The sequence below is a fragment of the Camelus bactrianus genome, chromosome 1, assembly GCF_048773025.1.
Source record: "Camelus bactrianus isolate YW-2024 breed Bactrian camel chromosome 1, ASM4877302v1, whole genome shotgun sequence".
NCBI lineage: Eukaryota > Metazoa > Chordata > Mammalia > Artiodactyla > Camelidae > Camelus > Camelus bactrianus.
In genome coordinates this window covers 170,801-189,015 of record NC_133539.1, presented here as the reverse complement: position 1 = coordinate 189,015, position 18,215 = coordinate 170,801, and the positions used below count along the sequence as shown (strand labels likewise).

Genomic DNA, 18,215 nt, shown 5'->3' with positions numbered 1-18,215 from the left:
ACTTGACTCTGCCTGTCCCTGAGCTGCATCTGGAGCAGCGAGCTGAACAGTCTGACTCCAGTGCTTTCTCACCACTCGCAGTGGGTGTGTCACAACCAGGACACATTAGGGTCATCTGCTTCATTGTGTTTTCAGTGTGGAGATTTCTTCTTTTTGATTTAAATCTATGAAAATATTTGCCAAGTGAAGTCTACAAACAAAGGAGTATTTATGGAAATCTAGTGCCAGGCCAGTATGTGAGGCCCACTGTAGGCACAGCTTCTGTACTCAGTGGAGGAAACACGGACCTTGGTTTTGCTACCCACTAGTGGAACCCAGTGACATGTGTTTCTGCTGCTGTCATTTCTGTGCAGATGTTCATACCGAGGCCGTGCAAGCAGCTTTGGCCAAATACAAGGAGAGGAAGATGCCGATGCCGTCGAAGAGGCGCTCCGTCCTTGCTCATGCGCCAGTGGGTGCCTGCACCCCTCCAGGTACGGAGGCCGGGCCATGGCCTGGCGAGGGTCCCTGAGGCGGAGCTGTCTCCTGACGGTAGAGAGGAGAATGGGAGAAGCTGGACGTGGGCAACGTCTGTGTGTGCCCCTTGCCCCAGCCAGTGCTCACTGCCCACACGGCAGGCTCCTCTGGGGCAGATACTCGCCTCCAGCAGGATGCCTGCGGATTTTAAGTTTTCGCTGAGATGCGATTTGTGTCTTGTGGTAAAGAGAAGATCCCAGAGGGAGTGCTTGGTGGGGTGAGTGTTTCTGGAGGATCTTAAAGCTGTTCTCATCTTACTAGCTGTTATTTTCTGTGTTGTTAGCAGGCCTTAAATGGGAGAGTATGAGGCTATTGGTGGGTTTTGATTTATTTTCTTACTGTTGTTTCGTTGTCATCACCATTAGAAATGGGAACTTTTATGTGGGGTTTCTCTTCAGGGTAGCGCATTTTAAGTTTCCTAGGAAACCCTGTCCAGGCATGGCAGATGTGAGGCTAGTGTCCATGTGCCCCCCATCCTGCTGTTTCAGCTGCGATGCTGGTGACGTGTGTGTGTGGGTGATGACGTGATGGTTGGGCACACCAGGCTCCCGAGATAGCGCAGTGTTTGGTGACGTTTCCTTGCTTAAAAAAAAAGTTTATACTGTTGAAAATATCTTAGAAATGACTGTCAAATTATTGTTTCTACTAAATATAATTACAGACACTACCTAGTTTTTAAAGAACTTTCTAATAATTGTGAAACCCACTATAAAACCAAGTTGTGCTGGCTCGACAGAACCTGAGTTCATCTTAATTTTATTGCTGGAGCTCGTTCACGTCCCCTGAGAGGGCACAGGTGACGGCCACAAAGCTGCCTCGGGCTTGTGTGAAGGCGTGCAGGGCATGCACAGAGCACTGGGCCCCTCTGCCATCCGGGCCCCATGGGGCAGGGTGCGGCCATCTGCACTCCCGGGCGTGGTGACCCGAGACCCAGTCCCCTGCACTGCTTCCCGAGCAGCCCTTGGATCCCACCGTCGGTTAGATGCAGGCCCTTCTAGACGTCTGGGCGCAGCCAGCGGTGCGCAGAGCATGGGTCCAGAGCCATGTGGGAGCCCCGCTGCCCCGAGGTTGCACCCACACCACACCTGTCCTCGTTGTTTCAACCACAGACACATCATCCGCCTCAGAAGACGAGGGCTCTTTGCGGCAACCCGGGCAACTGGCCTCCACTCCACTCCAGAGCTGCCCCAGTGTTGAGCCCTGGCTCGACCAGGTCATTCAGGGCTCGTCCACCTCATCCTCTGCATCCTCCACCTCATCTCACCCGGGAGGGAAGCCCGCTGCCGCACCCGCAGGCCCCGTGGCCCACGCCCGCATAGGTCAGTAACAGCTGCGGAGGCCCCAGGCAGGGCGCCCCTGCGCCACCCAGACCCACCTTCTTTTCATCCAGAAAATGTCCTTTGGGTAACAGAAGTGGTTCTTGATGCTTCTGTGGCTTGGCAGGCCCAGACCCAGTGGTATGGGGGCCTCTCTGGGGGCCCTGATAAGTGCCTGGTCTCCTGCTCTGGTGGACAGTCCCTGACGATGGGGGACCTGCTGCCTGCATGCTGCCCCACCCTCCTTCTTCCATGTGTCCTGTGCTGGGTGTGCGAGGCAGGGCTGGGGCTGTAGTCTTCCTCTTCCGCACACCAAGTTAGACACCCCCAGCCTGGGGAGAAGTGTCAGAGTTAGTCATAGAGTTGCGCAGATCTTTTCCAAATCACCCCATCCTTTAAATTACATTAACCTTAGGAAAACATTGCAAACCTTCCATCATTTGAAATCATGTTTTTTAAACAATAACGTTTAAATAATAACGTAGCTGGCACACAAGGCCCACACGTGTTCTTGCACTCATGCCTTAGAAAAGAGTCCTCCTCGACGGTGCGTCAGTGCTGCTGGAGCGTGTCTTGACACCATTTTTTCTAGAGTGGAGGGAAGAAACCTGGGGTGACGAGCAGCCCTGAGACCAGTCAGCTGGCGCGAGGTGGAGCCAGGCTGACTCAGTTCTGAGTCCTGTTCATTTTCTTTGCTGTTGGTTGCTGTTCTGCTGAAACTGAGATGGCACATCAGCAGTGCACCTGTGACCACTGGGCAGCGTTCCCAGGTCCTAGCGGGTTAGACACCCCCAGCAGGCGCTGGTCTCAGGTGCTGAGCTACTTTCACGTAAAGCTTGGTCATTAGCTGGACGGGGTGTTCAGAATGACCGATGTCTTCAGCCTCAGCGTCCTCACTGACACTTTTCATTTTTCCTTTGGTTGAATCAGCACACCATGTCTGCGTATTTCTCTTGAGCTTGTGTCTTCTCTGTGATGTGAGTCTTAGAGGAGAACTCACAATGCCTCGCTCGACCTGCTTCCACGAGCTGCCAAGACCGCCGGGGTCGGGCTGTCAGGTGTCCTGGGCAACGTGCTTTACGAGAAAAGGCCCCTTGAGAAACAGCGCCTGGATTGTTTTGTTAACTTTCTTGGGGGTCCTACAAATGGCTGGTGGTTACCCACCTGTCCTCAGTGGCGTCTACGGTGCAGAGCTTGACAGCAGCCTAGGCGATCTGCTTTTCCTGTGAGTCATGGTGACAGCTTACTGGCAGTAGGCAGTGGCTCCAGTGTGGGAAACGCTGGTGTTTGAATGTTCTCTTAGCATAGGTCAGCCTCCTGCAGTAGAGCAGGTGCTTGTGGCTTGACTGTCTCAGCCGGTGCTGAGCTGTCATAAACACTGCTTCCTGGTGGGATAGAAATAAAAGCATTTTTAACATGAAAAACTGACCGCAGTTCAGAATGTTTGACCATAGAGCCCTGACTTCCCTGTGGCCGTGGGGTCTTTTGACTGTACTTGTATTTGAGTTGGTGTCTTCATTCTCTGAAAGGTCCTGGCTGTAAGGACTCATAGGCAGGTTTATCACCTCTGGGGGTAGAGGACTCCTGACGTCTGCAGGTGTGGCTGGGAACACCTCTCCTCCTGTCCCACTCTCCTGGTCTCACGTACATGCGTGATGAGTTCCAGTTAGTTCTACGAATCTTAACTTGGGCTCCGCCTAACACCCTACTGCTGTCTGCAAGCTTCATAGGCCAAGTGTTTTACTGGAAATACTCCATTCCCTCTCCTTTTCATAAAAACCACCCTTGTTTTAGTTTCTGACACTAGAGAATTCTTCAGTTTGGGCTAAAGAAATACAGAAAGAAGACTATAATAGGTAAAAAAATTTGAGGTAGAAAATGTTAGGTAAAGGTAATTTAAAAATAAATGTCATTTTCAATTTTGAGTTAAAGAAAATCAAATACATAAAACTTTGGGATGCAAATTAAATGCCTGTATCTAAAAGCAGTACTTGTAAGTACAGTAGTTCATTTTTATTTTGAGTGCAGTTTGTTTATTTTTATGCAGATATTTTAAAAACTACTTTGTAGTTAAGATTACCATTTATTCCTTTTTTCATAAATGTAAAAATCATGCTTTCTTTTTGCTAGATTGGGAAGGGTGAGGAGGTTTTAAACTGAGAACACTGTGATAGGTATACTTTAAAATGCTAATTCATCGATATCAAGCTTTTTCCGGGGTTGTAAAATCTCTTGTCATTAAAGTTAGATGTTTCCAAATGATGTTTTCTGCCATTGTTAATGGTGAGTTTGCGTTTTGCTCCCATGTAATTTCATCTCTCTACATATTTAAAAAATTCTTAGTTTGCATTCTGCCTAGGTCATGAAATGATAGATAAATGATTGGAATTTTAAAGTGTCTGCATCTGTGATGGCAGGAGCATTCATTTAAAAATTAAAGATTACAGATCAGTGTCAGTTCTCATGAGTGGACGAGTGTTGCTGTGGTCCAGACCTGATACTCTCCAGACTCAGTGGTAGCAGTGGTCTGTAGCAGCTTGCAACCAGCCGGTACCCGAAAAGATACACGTGCCTCATCGTGAAAACGAAACACAGAATGTGCAGACAGCGGAAGGAGTGACCTTAAACATTTTCTGTATCTAACGTAGTTTGTCTTTAAATGGGACATTGGTACGTTCTGCCTTAAAGACCTGATTGCAGCCTCTTAACAGTGAGATGTATTAAACTGCCAGGAGGGTAGTTTTTATGTTTTAGGTTTATTCTTTGATGACGGCAGAGGTTTTGTGTCTTTGTGATATTCAACTTACTTTTTGGGGGAATAGGAGTAAGTTATAGAAACCTAGCTATTTTTATAATATAACAAAAAATAGTCCAATAAAAATTGATTTCAAAATGTGTTTCTGCTTCATTGAGGGAGATTTCTAGTAAAATGTCATTAGATCGTTAGGAAGGCAAGTTACTCACGCCTGTCCCTGTGCTGTCATTGTGGTTCTGGTCTAGTTCCCTCTGAGCACCGGATGCCACACACATGCAGAGCTGGACGTGCCATGCCGGGGAGTTCAGAGTTCACAGGATCCTGGCGTGGCCTGGTCAACCAGAAGAACAAAGCCGATCGGAATGCTACATTCCTTGCCCAGAGCTCAGCTAGTGAAGCTTTAGTCAGTGGGGTTTAAGCAGCAGCTTGGTATTAATGTTCTTTTATCTTGGGTTTGTTTTTCAAAAGCAGATTTGCACTCTGCCCCTCCTGATGTCACCACGGGCCTCGTGCAGCACCAGCACGCTCACAGAGAGCGCCCACAGCTGGCTTCTGTGAGAGGAGTCCCTCGAGGGTGCGGTGGGAGCGTCCTGGAGACGGCGGGAGGTAAGCATACCTCTCTTCCTCCTTTTCAGATAGCGGAGCACAGGTATTGCACCTCACCTTGGTGTCTTCTTTTTAGCAAACCTGAGCCAGTCATCAGTTACAATCCTAGTGCATTTAAATTGCCCACGTGTGTATCACATGGAGAAATAATCAGGAATAGCCTTGGAGTTGGTCAGATGGGGAGTGAGGAAAGTAGGGGGAGAAAGCCTTCACATTTAAATTGCATGTGCCAGGTGTTTGGATCTGTGGTATTGGAGGAGAACGAGAAGGGGGGGACGTTTCTTTCTGTGGACCAGTGTGGGATTAGTGCGAGCGTGGCCCCGCCGGTGACAGCGGCCCTGCCGGCGACAGCAGCCCCCACACCCTCCCTCCTGCAGGTCGTGTTTACCCGTGTGCAGCCCTGAGAATTCAGTGCAATTCTCATTTCCTCATTTGTACCATTTCCTTTTGAGACAGCTTCCAGTGCCTTTTAACAAGATCACATGGAGTTTTCTTTCCAGTGTACCAGATTTGAGTGGCAGGAAAATTCAGAGGATCTCCAATCTAAGACCTAAACGTGTTTTGATACTCCCAAGCAGTCGGTCAGATTTTGTTGAGGTCTTTCAGCTCCTTGTCCAGATGCAAAAGGAGAAGCTGAGTCAATGTGAAGCAGGCTTTACATTGGTTAGATAGATTTTTAAATTTCATTTGTTACTCTTTATATTTTAAAAACAGTAAGAGCTTAGTTGAGGCATAACTGACATGTAACCTTCTGCACAGACTTAAAGTGTACAGTTTTGTAAGTGTTAAGACACGTGTGCACCATGAAACCACCACCCGAGCCAGCATACCTAGTCCCTCACAGCTTCCTTGTGCCCTTCGTAGCGGTCCTGGCCGCTCTTTGTGGCTCCCCTCAGGCAACACTGATTTACTCTGGGCACTATTAGATGAGTTTACATTTCCTAGGATTTTATATAAATAGTATCATACAGCATTCACTCTCCATTGGCTGGCTCCTCCCACAGATTCATCCATGTCCTTCATGCGTCAGCGGTTCGTCCCTTTTATTGACGACTAGTATTTCATGCTATGAATGTGCCATCGTTTATCTTTTTCCTGCCGATGGATGTTTTGGTGGTTTCCAGTTTTTAGCTGTTGGGAGTGAAGCTGCTGTGGCTGTTCTTTCACAGATCCCCGTGTGGATGTATACTCTCATTTCTTTTCGGTCAGCACCTAGGAGTAGAACAGCTGGAACACAGTAGGTTTATGTTTTAGCTTTTTAAGAAATTGCCAAAATGATCCCCAAAGTGGCTGCACTGTCTCCCATTCCCGGTCCCTCCATATCCCTGCCAGCAGCCAATGGTGCTGGTTTTAAATTGTAGCCCCCCTCGTAGGTGTGTAGAGGCACCTCGTTACAGTTTTAACTTGCGTCTCCCTGATGACGGATGACGATCTTTTCATGTGCTTATTTGCCATCCGTGTATCTTTTTAGAAGAGTCTGTTCAGATCTTCTGCTTATTTTTAACAATGAGTGTTTATTTTCTTGTTAAGAATTGGGAGTTCCTTACATGCTCCTGTCAGGTTTCTGGGCTGTGTTCTTCCCCGTCTGTGCTTGGTTCTTGTTCTCTTACTAGTGTCTTTCAGAGAGCAGAAGCTTTAATCTTGACGAAGTCCAGTTTACCAGTTTTTTCTTTTATGGTGTCTATGTTTGTGTCATATCCAAGATATGTTTTCCTAACCCAAGGTCATAGAGGTTTACTCCTATATTTTCTCCTAGAATTTCATAGTTTTAGGTTTAGGTATGTGACCCATTTTGAGTTAAGTTTACTATCAGTGTAAGATAGGAAGCTGAGTTCACTTTTCTGCGTGGATGTTCAGTTGTTCCAGGATCATTTAACATAATGGTTGTTCTATCCCCACTGAGTCTCTTTGGCCTCGTTGGTGAGGATCGTTGGGCCTGTGTCTGGGCTCTGTGTCCTGATCCTCCACTTCATCTGTCCGTCCTTACATCAGTACCACACTGTCATCATCTTTTTATATGTGGGTTTTTATATGTGGTTTTGTAATACATCTTAAAATTGTGTAGTTTTTTTCAACTCTTCATGAAAAAATTGCCTTAGCTATTCCAGCTCTTTTGCATTTTAATATATATTTTAAAATCACTTTGTTAATTTCTACCAAAACTCCTGCTGGGTTTTGAGTGGTATTTCATTGACTCTCTAGATCGATATGGAGAGAATTGGCGCCTTAACAGTATTGTGTATTTTAATTGATATATGTGATATATATCTCTCCATTTACTGAGCTCTTTTAAAAATCTTTTCCAGCACTATTTTGTAGCTTTCAGTGTATAGATATTGCACATATTTTATTAAAATTATCTCAAAATATATTTTTGATGCTATTGTAAATGGTATTTAAATTTTATTACTTTTCTGGCTTTATTACAGTGTCTAGACTTCCAGTAACATCAATTAGAAATGTTGAGAGTGGACATAACTTGTCTTGTTTCCAATTTGAGGGGGAAGTATCCATTTCTGCAATTTTTAATTGTGACGTTAGCTGTGGGTTTTTCATAGATGCTCTTCATCAGGTTGAGAATGTTCCTTTTTTCCCTAATATCCTGAAAATTTTTATCATGATTTTTGTTAAGTGATTTTTTAACCTGTTAAGCTCATCATATGGTTTTCTTTTGTAGTTTATTAACATAGTAAATTTCATTGATAGATTTTTGAAGATTAAGCCAAAGTTGTATTCTCAAGACCAACCCCACTTAGTTGTGGCGCGTTACCCTTTTTATGTGTTGTGGATTTGATTTGCTAAAGTTTTGTTAAGGATTTGTGTCTGTGTTCGAGATAAATACAGGTTTTTCATGATTCCACTCAGGTGCCACGATCCTGGCTGAAACAGCCCCGGAAGAGCACGTTCTGGTGCGGGGGATGCCCGCCTGCCCCCACGCCCGGCCAGAGTGATGTCCAGCTCCCCACGATCGTCACCCTTTTGTGCACCCAGTTGGCAGTGTGAGGACCACACACATGCATGACCTCATCCTCATCTAACTCTCTCGCACACTTCACAGCCGCTGGGTCATTCTGCCAGATGCAGCGTTTACTGCGATCGTGCTGAAGTATGTCCCCACTTCAGCACTCCACTGACACTGACGGGTAACTCTCCGCACTCTGTCTTCTTCCTTCCTGCCTCCCTCCCTCCCTCCCTTCTTTATAAATACCTGTCTTCAGGAAGGACTCATGGACCTCTGTTTTCTCAGATGTTATAAATCATTATGTTTCTTAACTATTTTGATGCACAAATTGTCCACATCCAGCTGATGGGATCGGGCACAGCTGAGCTGTGACACCGTTTTCACTCACTGTCTTATATTCTGTCATAACGTGCGTCAGAGTCACTTTCTGCTCCGGAGCCCTGGCCCTGGATTAGCTACTTCTCAAGGAGCAAGGAAGGAACTGAAGCCTGAGGCCTGGTGCCGAGCGTGCTCACTCCACTGCTGTGCCACTGCTCCTCCGGCTCCCAGCTAAAGCAGTGCGCTGTGAATAGACACACACCTACACATACGAACACATGTGCACACAGGTGGGCACAGCAGATGCATCTGTGAAATCATGAGTCCACACCCGGGCCTCCCACGCTGGTCTTCATGTGTAGACGCCTTCCCACAGCAAGAGCCTGGGTGCACAAGAAAAGAGGGGTGATGATCATGAGGAGCTGGACATCACTCTGGCCGGGCGTGGGGGCAGGCGGGTGTCCCCTGCACTGGAACGTGCTCTTCTGGGGCTGTTTCAGCCAGGAACATGGCACCTGCGTGGAATCATGAGGAACCTCAATAAATGCAGAAGGAGGTGTGTTGTACTCAGTGAAAACAAAGAACTAACTTTCAAAATTCCAGTGTTACAAAGATCAAAGAAATTTTCCAGATCAAAGGGGGCTAAGAAGGGAGGCCAGTGAGTGCAGGGCTCAGTTTTGGGCCCGTTTCTGGAGGACGGGGTGCTGTTAATGATTACCGAGGACACCAGAGAACTTTTAGTTTATGTGGGTTTCTCTGGATATTTATTGTTCAAAATTAAGACTGAAAATTTAAAAAACTATTTATTATCTCTTTTTAAAATAACAGTGATAAACTCAGTACAACCCAGATATCTGACACATGAGACGCAGTCGAACGAGCAGGCCTGCCCCCTGTTGTCGCTGGGCCTGCGTGGCTGTGTGGCCGGGAGCCCTCTCCCGTGCGCGTGCAGAGAGGGGAGGGGAAGAGCAGATACCAGCTAATGTGACATAGGGGTAGTTTGACCTCATGAAGCCCCTGAAAGGGTCTCAAGTACCCCCAGGGGCCCCTGGATCACTTTGAAAACAGCTCAGTTAGGACAAGTTCCAGTTCCTGGAAGGCTTCAGTAAATACTGAACTGAAATAGACGAACTAATAAATCCCAGCCTGGCTATTTGACGGGCCAGCGCTGGGTTGGATTCACAGGTTCCGACGTGTTCATGTAGGTGGTCTCTGGGCCTGGTGTCCGCCCCTGGCCTCAGCCCTCCTCCTTCTGTGACAGGTGTCCCTGTGAACAGCAGGGTGTCCTCCAAGATCCAGCAGCTTCTGAACACACTGAAGAGGCCGAAGCGCCCTCCGCTGAAGGAGTTCTTCGTGGATGACTTTGAGGAGTTGTTGGAAGGTGAGCATTCTGGCCCTGGCCCTTGGCCCACAGTTGTGTGAATGGGGTGGCCGTTACGGTGGAGATACAGACAAATGCACCTTGAACCTGGGTTATCACTGTGACTTTATAACACAGCAGAGTGCGTTTCCAGACTCTGGTCACTGTGTGTGAAGGAGGAACAGTATCACATGTGGCCACTGGCTTTGTCTGACAGGTAGAAGGCTCACTGCTCCTGTGCAGCTAAGAGGTGCGTCCCTGCCTCTGGGCCGTGCATCATGCTTTGTAGGAATACTTTGAAGATTCGATTTTACTGACACTATTTAAATTTTTATTTAAACTCTAAATCCGGAATACTTATATCCCCTTTGTTTTAAAGTATTATATTTTTAGCAAAGCTTGGGCTCCTTTTCAGGATTCTAGCCTGTCACTTATGAATTATATACATATTTAGAAAAAAAGAATATAGACTTACTTTTAAAAAGCAAATGACCAAGAAACAGAAAGGAGTATAAATGTGTAGAAGAGGAAGAGAAGTAAAGCGCCACACCGGACACCGGTGTGCGGTGTGAGCCTCGGGAGCGCACGGCTCTGCCCCTCGGGCCAGCTCCAGTGTCTCCTTCGAACTCGGCGATTAGACATGGTGTCAGTGAAGGTTTCTGTAATCACATCACACCTTTCAGATTCAAAGTTCAATGCTGTAAATGCTTTTTAGGACCGTCTTTCTTACATTTGGGCAAATTTGGGTTGCATATCCACTGGAAATGTAGTAGGTTTTACTTTCTTTTTCCTTCTGACATGGTTTGGGTGCCCAAACTGAAGTGTTGCACTCACTTTCCCTTTGTACGTGGGGTGAGTGCCTGCTTCCCAGGTGTCGTCAGGGTTGGCTGAGACCCAGGCCCAGCCGTCCCTGCTGCGCCCGGGGTCGTGTGGGGTCAGGGTCACCAGGACTCGTCCTGGCCGGTGGCTGGGTCCCTTTCTGTCCTTAGCCGTGGGGCTGTGATGACGCTAATGATAAGGCGATCCAAATTTCCTGATGGTAGCCTTTTATTATTGGTGTTTTTTAGAGAAGAAAACTATGAAATGTGAGTGCTTAGCAGACGAATGTGTGCCTGGTTCTGTGAGGTGCTGATTTTACATCTCTGTTTTTCTTGCAGTGCAGCAGCCAGATCCAAGCCAGCCCAAGCCCGAGGGCAGCCAGATGGTGGTGCTGAAGGGGGAGCCCCCGGCCATGGGCACTGACTGGCCGCCCTCGCTGCTGGCCGCCTTGCAGCAGTGGGGCACCACGCAGCCCAAAGCCCCGTGCCTGACCGCCCTGGACACTGCTGGGAAGGCCATCTGCACCCTCACCTACGGCAAGTGTCAGCAGAGAGCAGCCGGACTCCGGCTTAGCTGTGAGGCACTATGTGTTGTGGTGCAAACACACCTCTGGGTGCACACGAGGGAGCGATCTTGACACACTTACTCAGATGCCGGGTAGACAGAGCCCTGCCTCCCCCCAGGCGCCCTTCCAGACCACTGCCCTTGCCGCACCCAAGGGGACGCTCCCTGCCCGGTGGTTCTGAGAGTTCACATCTGTGTACAGTTCTGAACAGCGGGGTTTAGTTTTGTCAATGTTGACTTTGTACAAATGGCATCGAGCAGTGCATATTTTTTGTGTTTGCCATCTTTTGGTTCCATTTTGTTTTTATGTAACACGAATCTTGCACACTTGGCTCAACGCGTTTTCACAGAGCTCTCAGCCTAGAGGCACTTCCGGTCCCCAGACCCTGAGTCCCCCCGGCCGAGGCCAGTGCCCTGCCGACTGCTGGGTGTGGGCGGGTTCTGTGAAGGCTCAGCGTCATCCGTGAGACTCTCCCGTGTACTCTGTGCAGCGTGGTTCGTTCACCCTCACTGATGGATGGTACTCCATCCTGAGAACACATGCTCTGCAGTAGGTAGACATCTGGGTTGTGTCTACAGCAGGCTACTGTGTGTGCTGTCATGAATGTTCTCGGTGGGTCTGCTGGGGGACTTGTGCTGCTGTGGGCGTAGGAGTCACAGGTCAGCGTCAGGACGTGCTGCCAACCAGTTTTCCCAAGTGTCCCAACATCTGCACTCCCCCCGCCCTGTGGGAGGAGTTTCAGTTGCTCCACATCCTCTCAGCACCTGACTGTCCACTTCCTTTTAGTCTTCCTTGGCGTAGGGGGGCAGCTGTCAGGTCCTGGTGCTCATTTTCACTCCCTGACGGCTGAGGGGCTTTTCATGCATGTTTTGGCACCTGAGTATCTTCTGTGAACTACCCAAATCCTAGGCTCATTTTTATGTTTGGTTGTTAACGCTTTCTTGCTTCTTTTTGTTTTAGATACACACCTTTTGTCAAATACATGTTTTACAGACATCTTCTCCACTCTTTGCACTGCCTTTTAACACTTTTAATTGTGGCTTTAGAGAAATAAGAAGTCTTAACCTAATGTAGTCTAATTCATCTATTTTTTTCCCCCTTTTATATGGTGCTTTTTTGTCCTGTTTAGGAAGTCTTTGCCAAACCTAAGGTCACAAAGATACTCTATCTTTTCTTCTAAAGACTTGTTTTACCTTTCACATTCAGGTGTTGTGGTCCACATATAGTTTAGTTTTGTGTGTGATGTGAACGTCTGATTGAGCCACTGTCACTCGTTGAGAAGGCACCTTCCCCTGGGTGCAGCTTTGTCATGTCAGGTGAGCAGTGTGCTCGTGGGTCTGTTCTGTCTCACCACCTGCCGCCCCCCGCATTCCCTGAATTACCACAGGTGAGAGTCTGTGTCTGAATGTGAGTCCTTCAGCCTGTGATTGTTCCTCAAGATTTCCTTGACTATCAGCCCTTTGCATTTCCAAATGAACTTTAGAATCAACTTGTCCTTTTCCAGAAAAATTCTTGTCAGGATATTGATTGGCACTGGATTGAATCCATAGTTCAACTTCAAAAGAATCAATATTGTCACAATTAGGGAATCTTTCAGTTCATGACCCTAGAATATTACCCCCTTTTAAGGCCTTCTTGAGTTTCTCTCAGGAATAGTTTATACTTTTGAGTACAGAAATCTTCATTTTTTTTCATTAGATTCATTCCTATTGTAAGGAATGATTAAACTTTTTTCCTACTCATTTGTTGCTTGTAAAGAGAAATGCAATTGATTTTTTAAATAGTGACTTTGTATCTAGTAATCTTGTTAAATTAACATATTAATTATTTTTGGCTTATTAATTGTAATTTTGGATATCCTTTGTGCAGAAGTCATAGCACCTGTGAACAATGCCAAAATTATTTTGGCTTTTTGTTTCCTTTCTTTCCTCATTGTGCGAACTGGAAACACCAGTGCAGTGTGGAGCCCTCCTCCGTCTTAGGTGGAGAGCGTTTGGGCTCAATGTGCGGTGTCTACTGTAGCTTGTTTACTTGTTTTATGGCAGAAATTCTTTGTCAGTTAATGAAGGTCCCTTCTGCTCCTAGTTTGCTAAAAGGTTTTCATCTTGGATTATCTATTTCTGTTCTGTCAATGTGATCATTTGGTTTCTCTGCCCTCCCCCACTAATTTGGTGAATTCTGTTGATTAATTTTCAAATGCTAGGCAGCCCTTGCATTCCTGGAATAAATCCCACTTGGCCATGGTATCTTGTCTTTTTGGTAAATGCCTGGATCCTATTTGGCAGTGTGTTGTTTAGAGTCTGCATTTGTGTTCATTAGGGAGATCGTCTGTAATTCTTTAAGAAATGAGCTCACCGCCCACCTATGAGGAGGTGGGCTGCTGGCAGCCTCCACCTGTCGCATTCAGCCTTCGGGTCCAGGTCATGTGAGGTGTTCGGACAGGGCCTGTGTCTGCTCAGCACGGACTTTCCTCACGAGAGAGCCGACTCCCGGGTCGCCCTGTGGGGCTTGCAGAGACTGCGGTCCACTGGCATCTCCTGCCCACCCTGGCTGTCTCCCTTTTCCCTTTACACGTTTTGCCCCATGGGAGTACCTCCCGTGCGAGCTCTGGCTCAGTGTCTGCTTCCAGAAGAAGCCAGCCTGTGACACCTTCTCTCCTTGTCTTTCATTTTAAGTCTGTGTCTGCTACACCTGCAAGATACCACTGCTCTGCCTTTAAGTCAGGAGTCACGCTGTTCCCCATTCCCTTCGCTGGACCATCCTTCCCACTAGCCCTCATTTGCCATGGTCACCTCTCCCTCTGGCCTGCGGGCCCCCCATGTCTTCCTTCTTGAAGGTGCTCAGGCATCCTTGGTGCTCTAAGTCAGTGCTGTCTTCTGGAAAGCGAGGTGCCAGGCTGTTGCTGTCTGGATGATAATGTGTCTTTTTTCCTCTGCTTTTTAAAAATTCCTCTTCATTTGGCTCTGGCTTACATCTGTCTTACCGATGTATTTAGGTGTGATGTTCTTTGAAATTTTCCTGCTTGGGGTCCAGAGGACTTCTTAAATCTGTGGGATGGTATTTTTCATCAGTTTTAGAAAATTACAGCCATAATTTCTTTTTTTTAAGTAATTATTTTTGGACATTGTTTTGTTTTGGGGGGAGGTAATTAGGTTTAATTAATTAATTAATTAATTTTTATTTATTTAATTTTATTGGAGGTACTGGGGATTGAACCCAGGACCTTGTGCATGCTAAGCATACACTCTACCACTAAGCTCTACTCTTACCCCCACCCCCATAATTTCTTGGTATATTGTTTCTTCCCCATTTCTCTCTCCTGTCTTTCTGGGACTCTTGATTACGTTTATATTAATAACTTTTCTGAGTTCCACGTGCCTTTAATGTTCTTTTTTATATTTTGCATCCTTTTATATATTTACTTCAGTTTGGAGATTTTTTTATTTTCCATTATTCAGACTCCCTAAAACTGGTGTATTCTGTGTGACCCCTTCATCTGGGGCCCCCCAGTGTGGATTTTGTCTTATGTGGTGACTTCAGGGCTCTGGCTTTTCAGAGGTCTCAGGATTCGGCAGATTGCTCCGAGGCCCCATCTCCATGCCCAGCAGCAGCACTTGGTGGGTGCGAGGCCCTTAGCTGCCCCTCTCCTGGGGACCGGATCCCCGCACCCGCAGCTTTTGTAAGAGCAGCTGTAGGAGGGCAGCTCACCTCCCAGGGGCTTCCACTAGAGTCGTACCCTCTCTGTCTTTGCTGGCTGTCTTTGCTGCCTCCAGCAGGTGGTTCTGCATTTTACCCAATTTTGCAATCATCTTAGAGGGGAGAGCTGGTCTGTCACCACTGCCTTCTCCTGCTTGGAAACAGCGCCTTCTTACCGTCACGCTTTTAAGACTCATCCATGTTACAGAGTGTTCTTGTGACTCATTCACTTCTGATGTGGAACGAATATTGGACATTTCAGGACTTGTGTATCCATTATACAGCCGATAGACATTTGGGTCATTTCCAGTGTGGACTGTTACGCACTGTTGCTGGGAACATCCCGCTGTGTGCATCTCTGTAGGGTGTAGACTTAGGAGAGGAGATGCTAGCTGGATCTGGGGTTATGAGATTTTCACATGTATCAGATAATTCCAGACTCCTCCAGTTTCACTGCCCTGATCAGCATGAGCCCCCTGCTCCCTGTCACCAGCGGGCTTATTTAGGTGCTATTCATTGTGGTGCTGATTTGCATTTTCCTGATGACTAAGTAGGTTGAGATCTTTTCCTGTTTTCAGTCGTTGGGTTTTCTCTTTGCTAAGTGCTGTTGAATCTTCTGCACATTTTTATACAGGATTATTTGTGGGCATTTCATGTGTCCTGGATACCAGTCCTGTTGGTGGCCTGTGGTGCATGGATCACCTGCTTTGAGCCCCAGCCGCTCACCCCCACATGGCAAGCATCCTTTCTCCCCTCTGTGAGGATCCTCCCCACCGAGCCGAGGCTGCTCTGGTGTCCAGGGAGGGTGCTGTTATTTTCCCACCCACATTAAGAGCTGCCGTCCCCACCAGAGTGAGTTTTTGTGTGTGGTATAGGCCTGGGCTCCAGGCCAGCCTTTCAGGAAAGGTCACAGTGCCACCTGTCGTCCACACCTGGGTAGATCTGTCTTTACCCCACTGATTCAGTCTGCCCTGTGCTGACACCACGCCCTCTCCACTGCCGTCGCGTGTAACCAGCCTCGACGTCCCTAGGGGAAGCCTACCTGTCCAGCTCCTTCCTCAAGGCTGTCTTGGCTGTCCTCGCCCTTTTATGTCAGTGTCCATTTTAAAACCAGCTTGTGTCACAGACGGACCTGCCAAGGGTGGGTGGTTGTTTTGAGCAACTCGAGGAGAATTAGCACATTTGCACTGCGGCGTCTTCCCGCAAGTGGACGCAACAGGTCCCTCCCTTCCTTCCGATCTTTCTCAGCCTCAGTAGTGTTTTATGATTTTCTTGGGGAAGGCGCTGTGTATTTTTTGTAACACTTACTCTTAGGTATTTGACATGTTTATTTAAATCTTACTGTAAATAGTATCATTAAAATTTGTATTTAGTGTGGAGCTGGTACTTAGATCTCAAACAGTGTTTGTATATTGCTGTTGTATGTGACAGCCTTGCTAATTTCAGTTACAAGGTTCATAACACACACCGGTCACATTATCTGTGAATAATGACAGTTTTGTTTCCAGTTGTTTTACCTCCCCTGCCGCCTCCCCCAGTCACATTGGCTGAGACTTCGAGTAAAACGGCAAATGTTCTTGACCAACTCTTGGTATCTCAATTAATGGTATCTGACCATTAATTGTGGTGTCTCTGATAGGATTTTTACGGATGACTTTTAACAATCACATTAAAGGAGTTTCCTTTCATCCTGGATTTAAGAAGGAATTTGAAAATCCTGAATGATAAATTGTTTTACCTTTTTTTCACCTTTATTCTGTTATTGTGGCAAATTATGTTGATTTTCTGTTAAACCTCTGCCTTGTTGAGATAAAACTAACTTGATCACAGTGCATTATTGTTTTATATGTAGCTGAACTCAGTTTGGAAATCTTTAAACTGTGTTAACAGTTATTAACATCTTGAATTGACCTTTTTATGTAGGCAAAGGCAATAATGTTTTGAGTTGAGGATATTTTTTCTCATTTATTTCTCAGGCTCCATAATTCACTTATCTTACCATGTTGCGCCTGAATGTGGGTTACAGTGAAGTGGGGTTCGTTTGGAAGGCATGCAGTTGCCAGAGGTGGGGAGGGTGAAGCCGTGGCTCTGTCTTCCCCCTTGGTGCATCTCGCAGGGTGAGGAGAGGGTGCTTCAGTGTCGGGCAGACTCCGGCTTTGTGTCCTCTCGCCCTCTCTTCACCCTCTGCCTCTGCCTCCCAGACCCTCCCTTGCTGGTCGCTTGTCCTGTGTCTCTGTCGCACCTTCCTTAGTGAAGCATCCCCCAGGATGGGTGTGGTGGGCAGGACTCGCAGGGCTGGGGCCGCCCAGGGGTCCAGGTACTCGGCTGCAGCAGCCCTGGGCTCTGGCTGGCTTAGCATCTCCGTGACTGTCTTCTCTTGAGTGCAAGGTGGAGATGAAGACGTGACCCACTGCGGGAATTGTGGTTTGAATGAACCCTGCCAATCTCATAAGGGACGCAGTTAAGACCTGTTCAATGACATGAAAATGCATTCTCAATGCAATGTTGATTGGAAAAAGCAGCGTGAAGTGTGATCCCATTTCCCGAAAATTGCATGTGTGTGTGTGTATGTGTGTGTGTGTACATACATAACAGAAAGAACACTTTATTCAGCTGGCATTTCTATATTCTAAATTTTCTATAATAAAGTACTGTTTTATTTTTCTGTTAAGAAAAGTAAATCTAAGTTGTTTTTAAGATAAAGCTATTATGTTCATTTCAGCATTGTACAAAATAATTATCACCTGAAAACTACCTGCATTATCAGTAGTAGAGTAATAATGGTATGTTATGGGGTGTTATGATTGCTACATTAAAATGTTAATTAATAGTTTCTTAAATTTTACCTTGCTTAGTATTTTTATTTTATTTTAGGCAAACTTTGGAGTCGGAGTTTAAAACTATCTTATACTCTACTTAATAAACTGACTAGTAAGAATGAACCGCTGCTTAAACCTGGAGACAGAGTAAGTAACTAGAATGTAACTTTTTTGGAGTGAGTGAGAACAGAGACTGAAATCTGTTTCATTGACATGGGTTGTTTAGACTTAACAGCATTAACACAAGGAGTATAAAGTCAGCAATGAGAAAGTATTAAGTATGGAAAACATTTGTGTTGATGTCGATAACGTGATGGTTCTTTTTGCTCCCTCATTTTGCCCATTTACCAGTTCTTCAACTTCTCTCTTTGACTTTATGGATGTTGATTTTAATAAAAGTATTAGTATCAAATATTAATAAATGTTACATTTCCAAAGCTCAAGTTTTTTTGGGAAACATTGACCTTGCTTTGAAATTCTGTG

At 46.5% G+C, this 18,215-nt stretch overlaps 1 protein-coding gene across 16 annotated transcripts in view; it reads left to right on the top strand.

Annotated features, from left to right (window-relative positions):
• DIP2A (disco interacting protein 2 homolog A) overlaps window positions 1-18,215 on the top strand; it is an 84,941-nt gene that overhangs the window by 22,969 nt on the left and 43,757 nt on the right. For 9 of the 16 annotated variants that reach the window (XM_074373659.1, XM_074373619.1, XM_074373554.1 and 6 more), the window contains exons 4-9: window positions 354-473; window positions 1,626-1,835; window positions 5,056-5,193; window positions 9,735-9,854; window positions 10,991-11,188; window positions 17,788-17,879. In XM_074373659.1, coding sequence (XP_074229760.1) covers window positions 354-473; window positions 1,626-1,835; window positions 5,056-5,193; window positions 9,735-9,854; window positions 10,991-11,188; window positions 17,788-17,879 — 878 coding nt within the window. Of the gene's footprint in view, window positions 1-353; window positions 474-1,625; window positions 1,836-5,055; window positions 5,194-9,734; window positions 9,855-10,990; window positions 11,189-17,787; window positions 17,880-18,215 lie in introns of those variants that run through there. The other 7 variants (XM_074373704.1, XM_074373784.1, XM_074373960.1 and 4 more) reach the window with 4 other exon arrangements.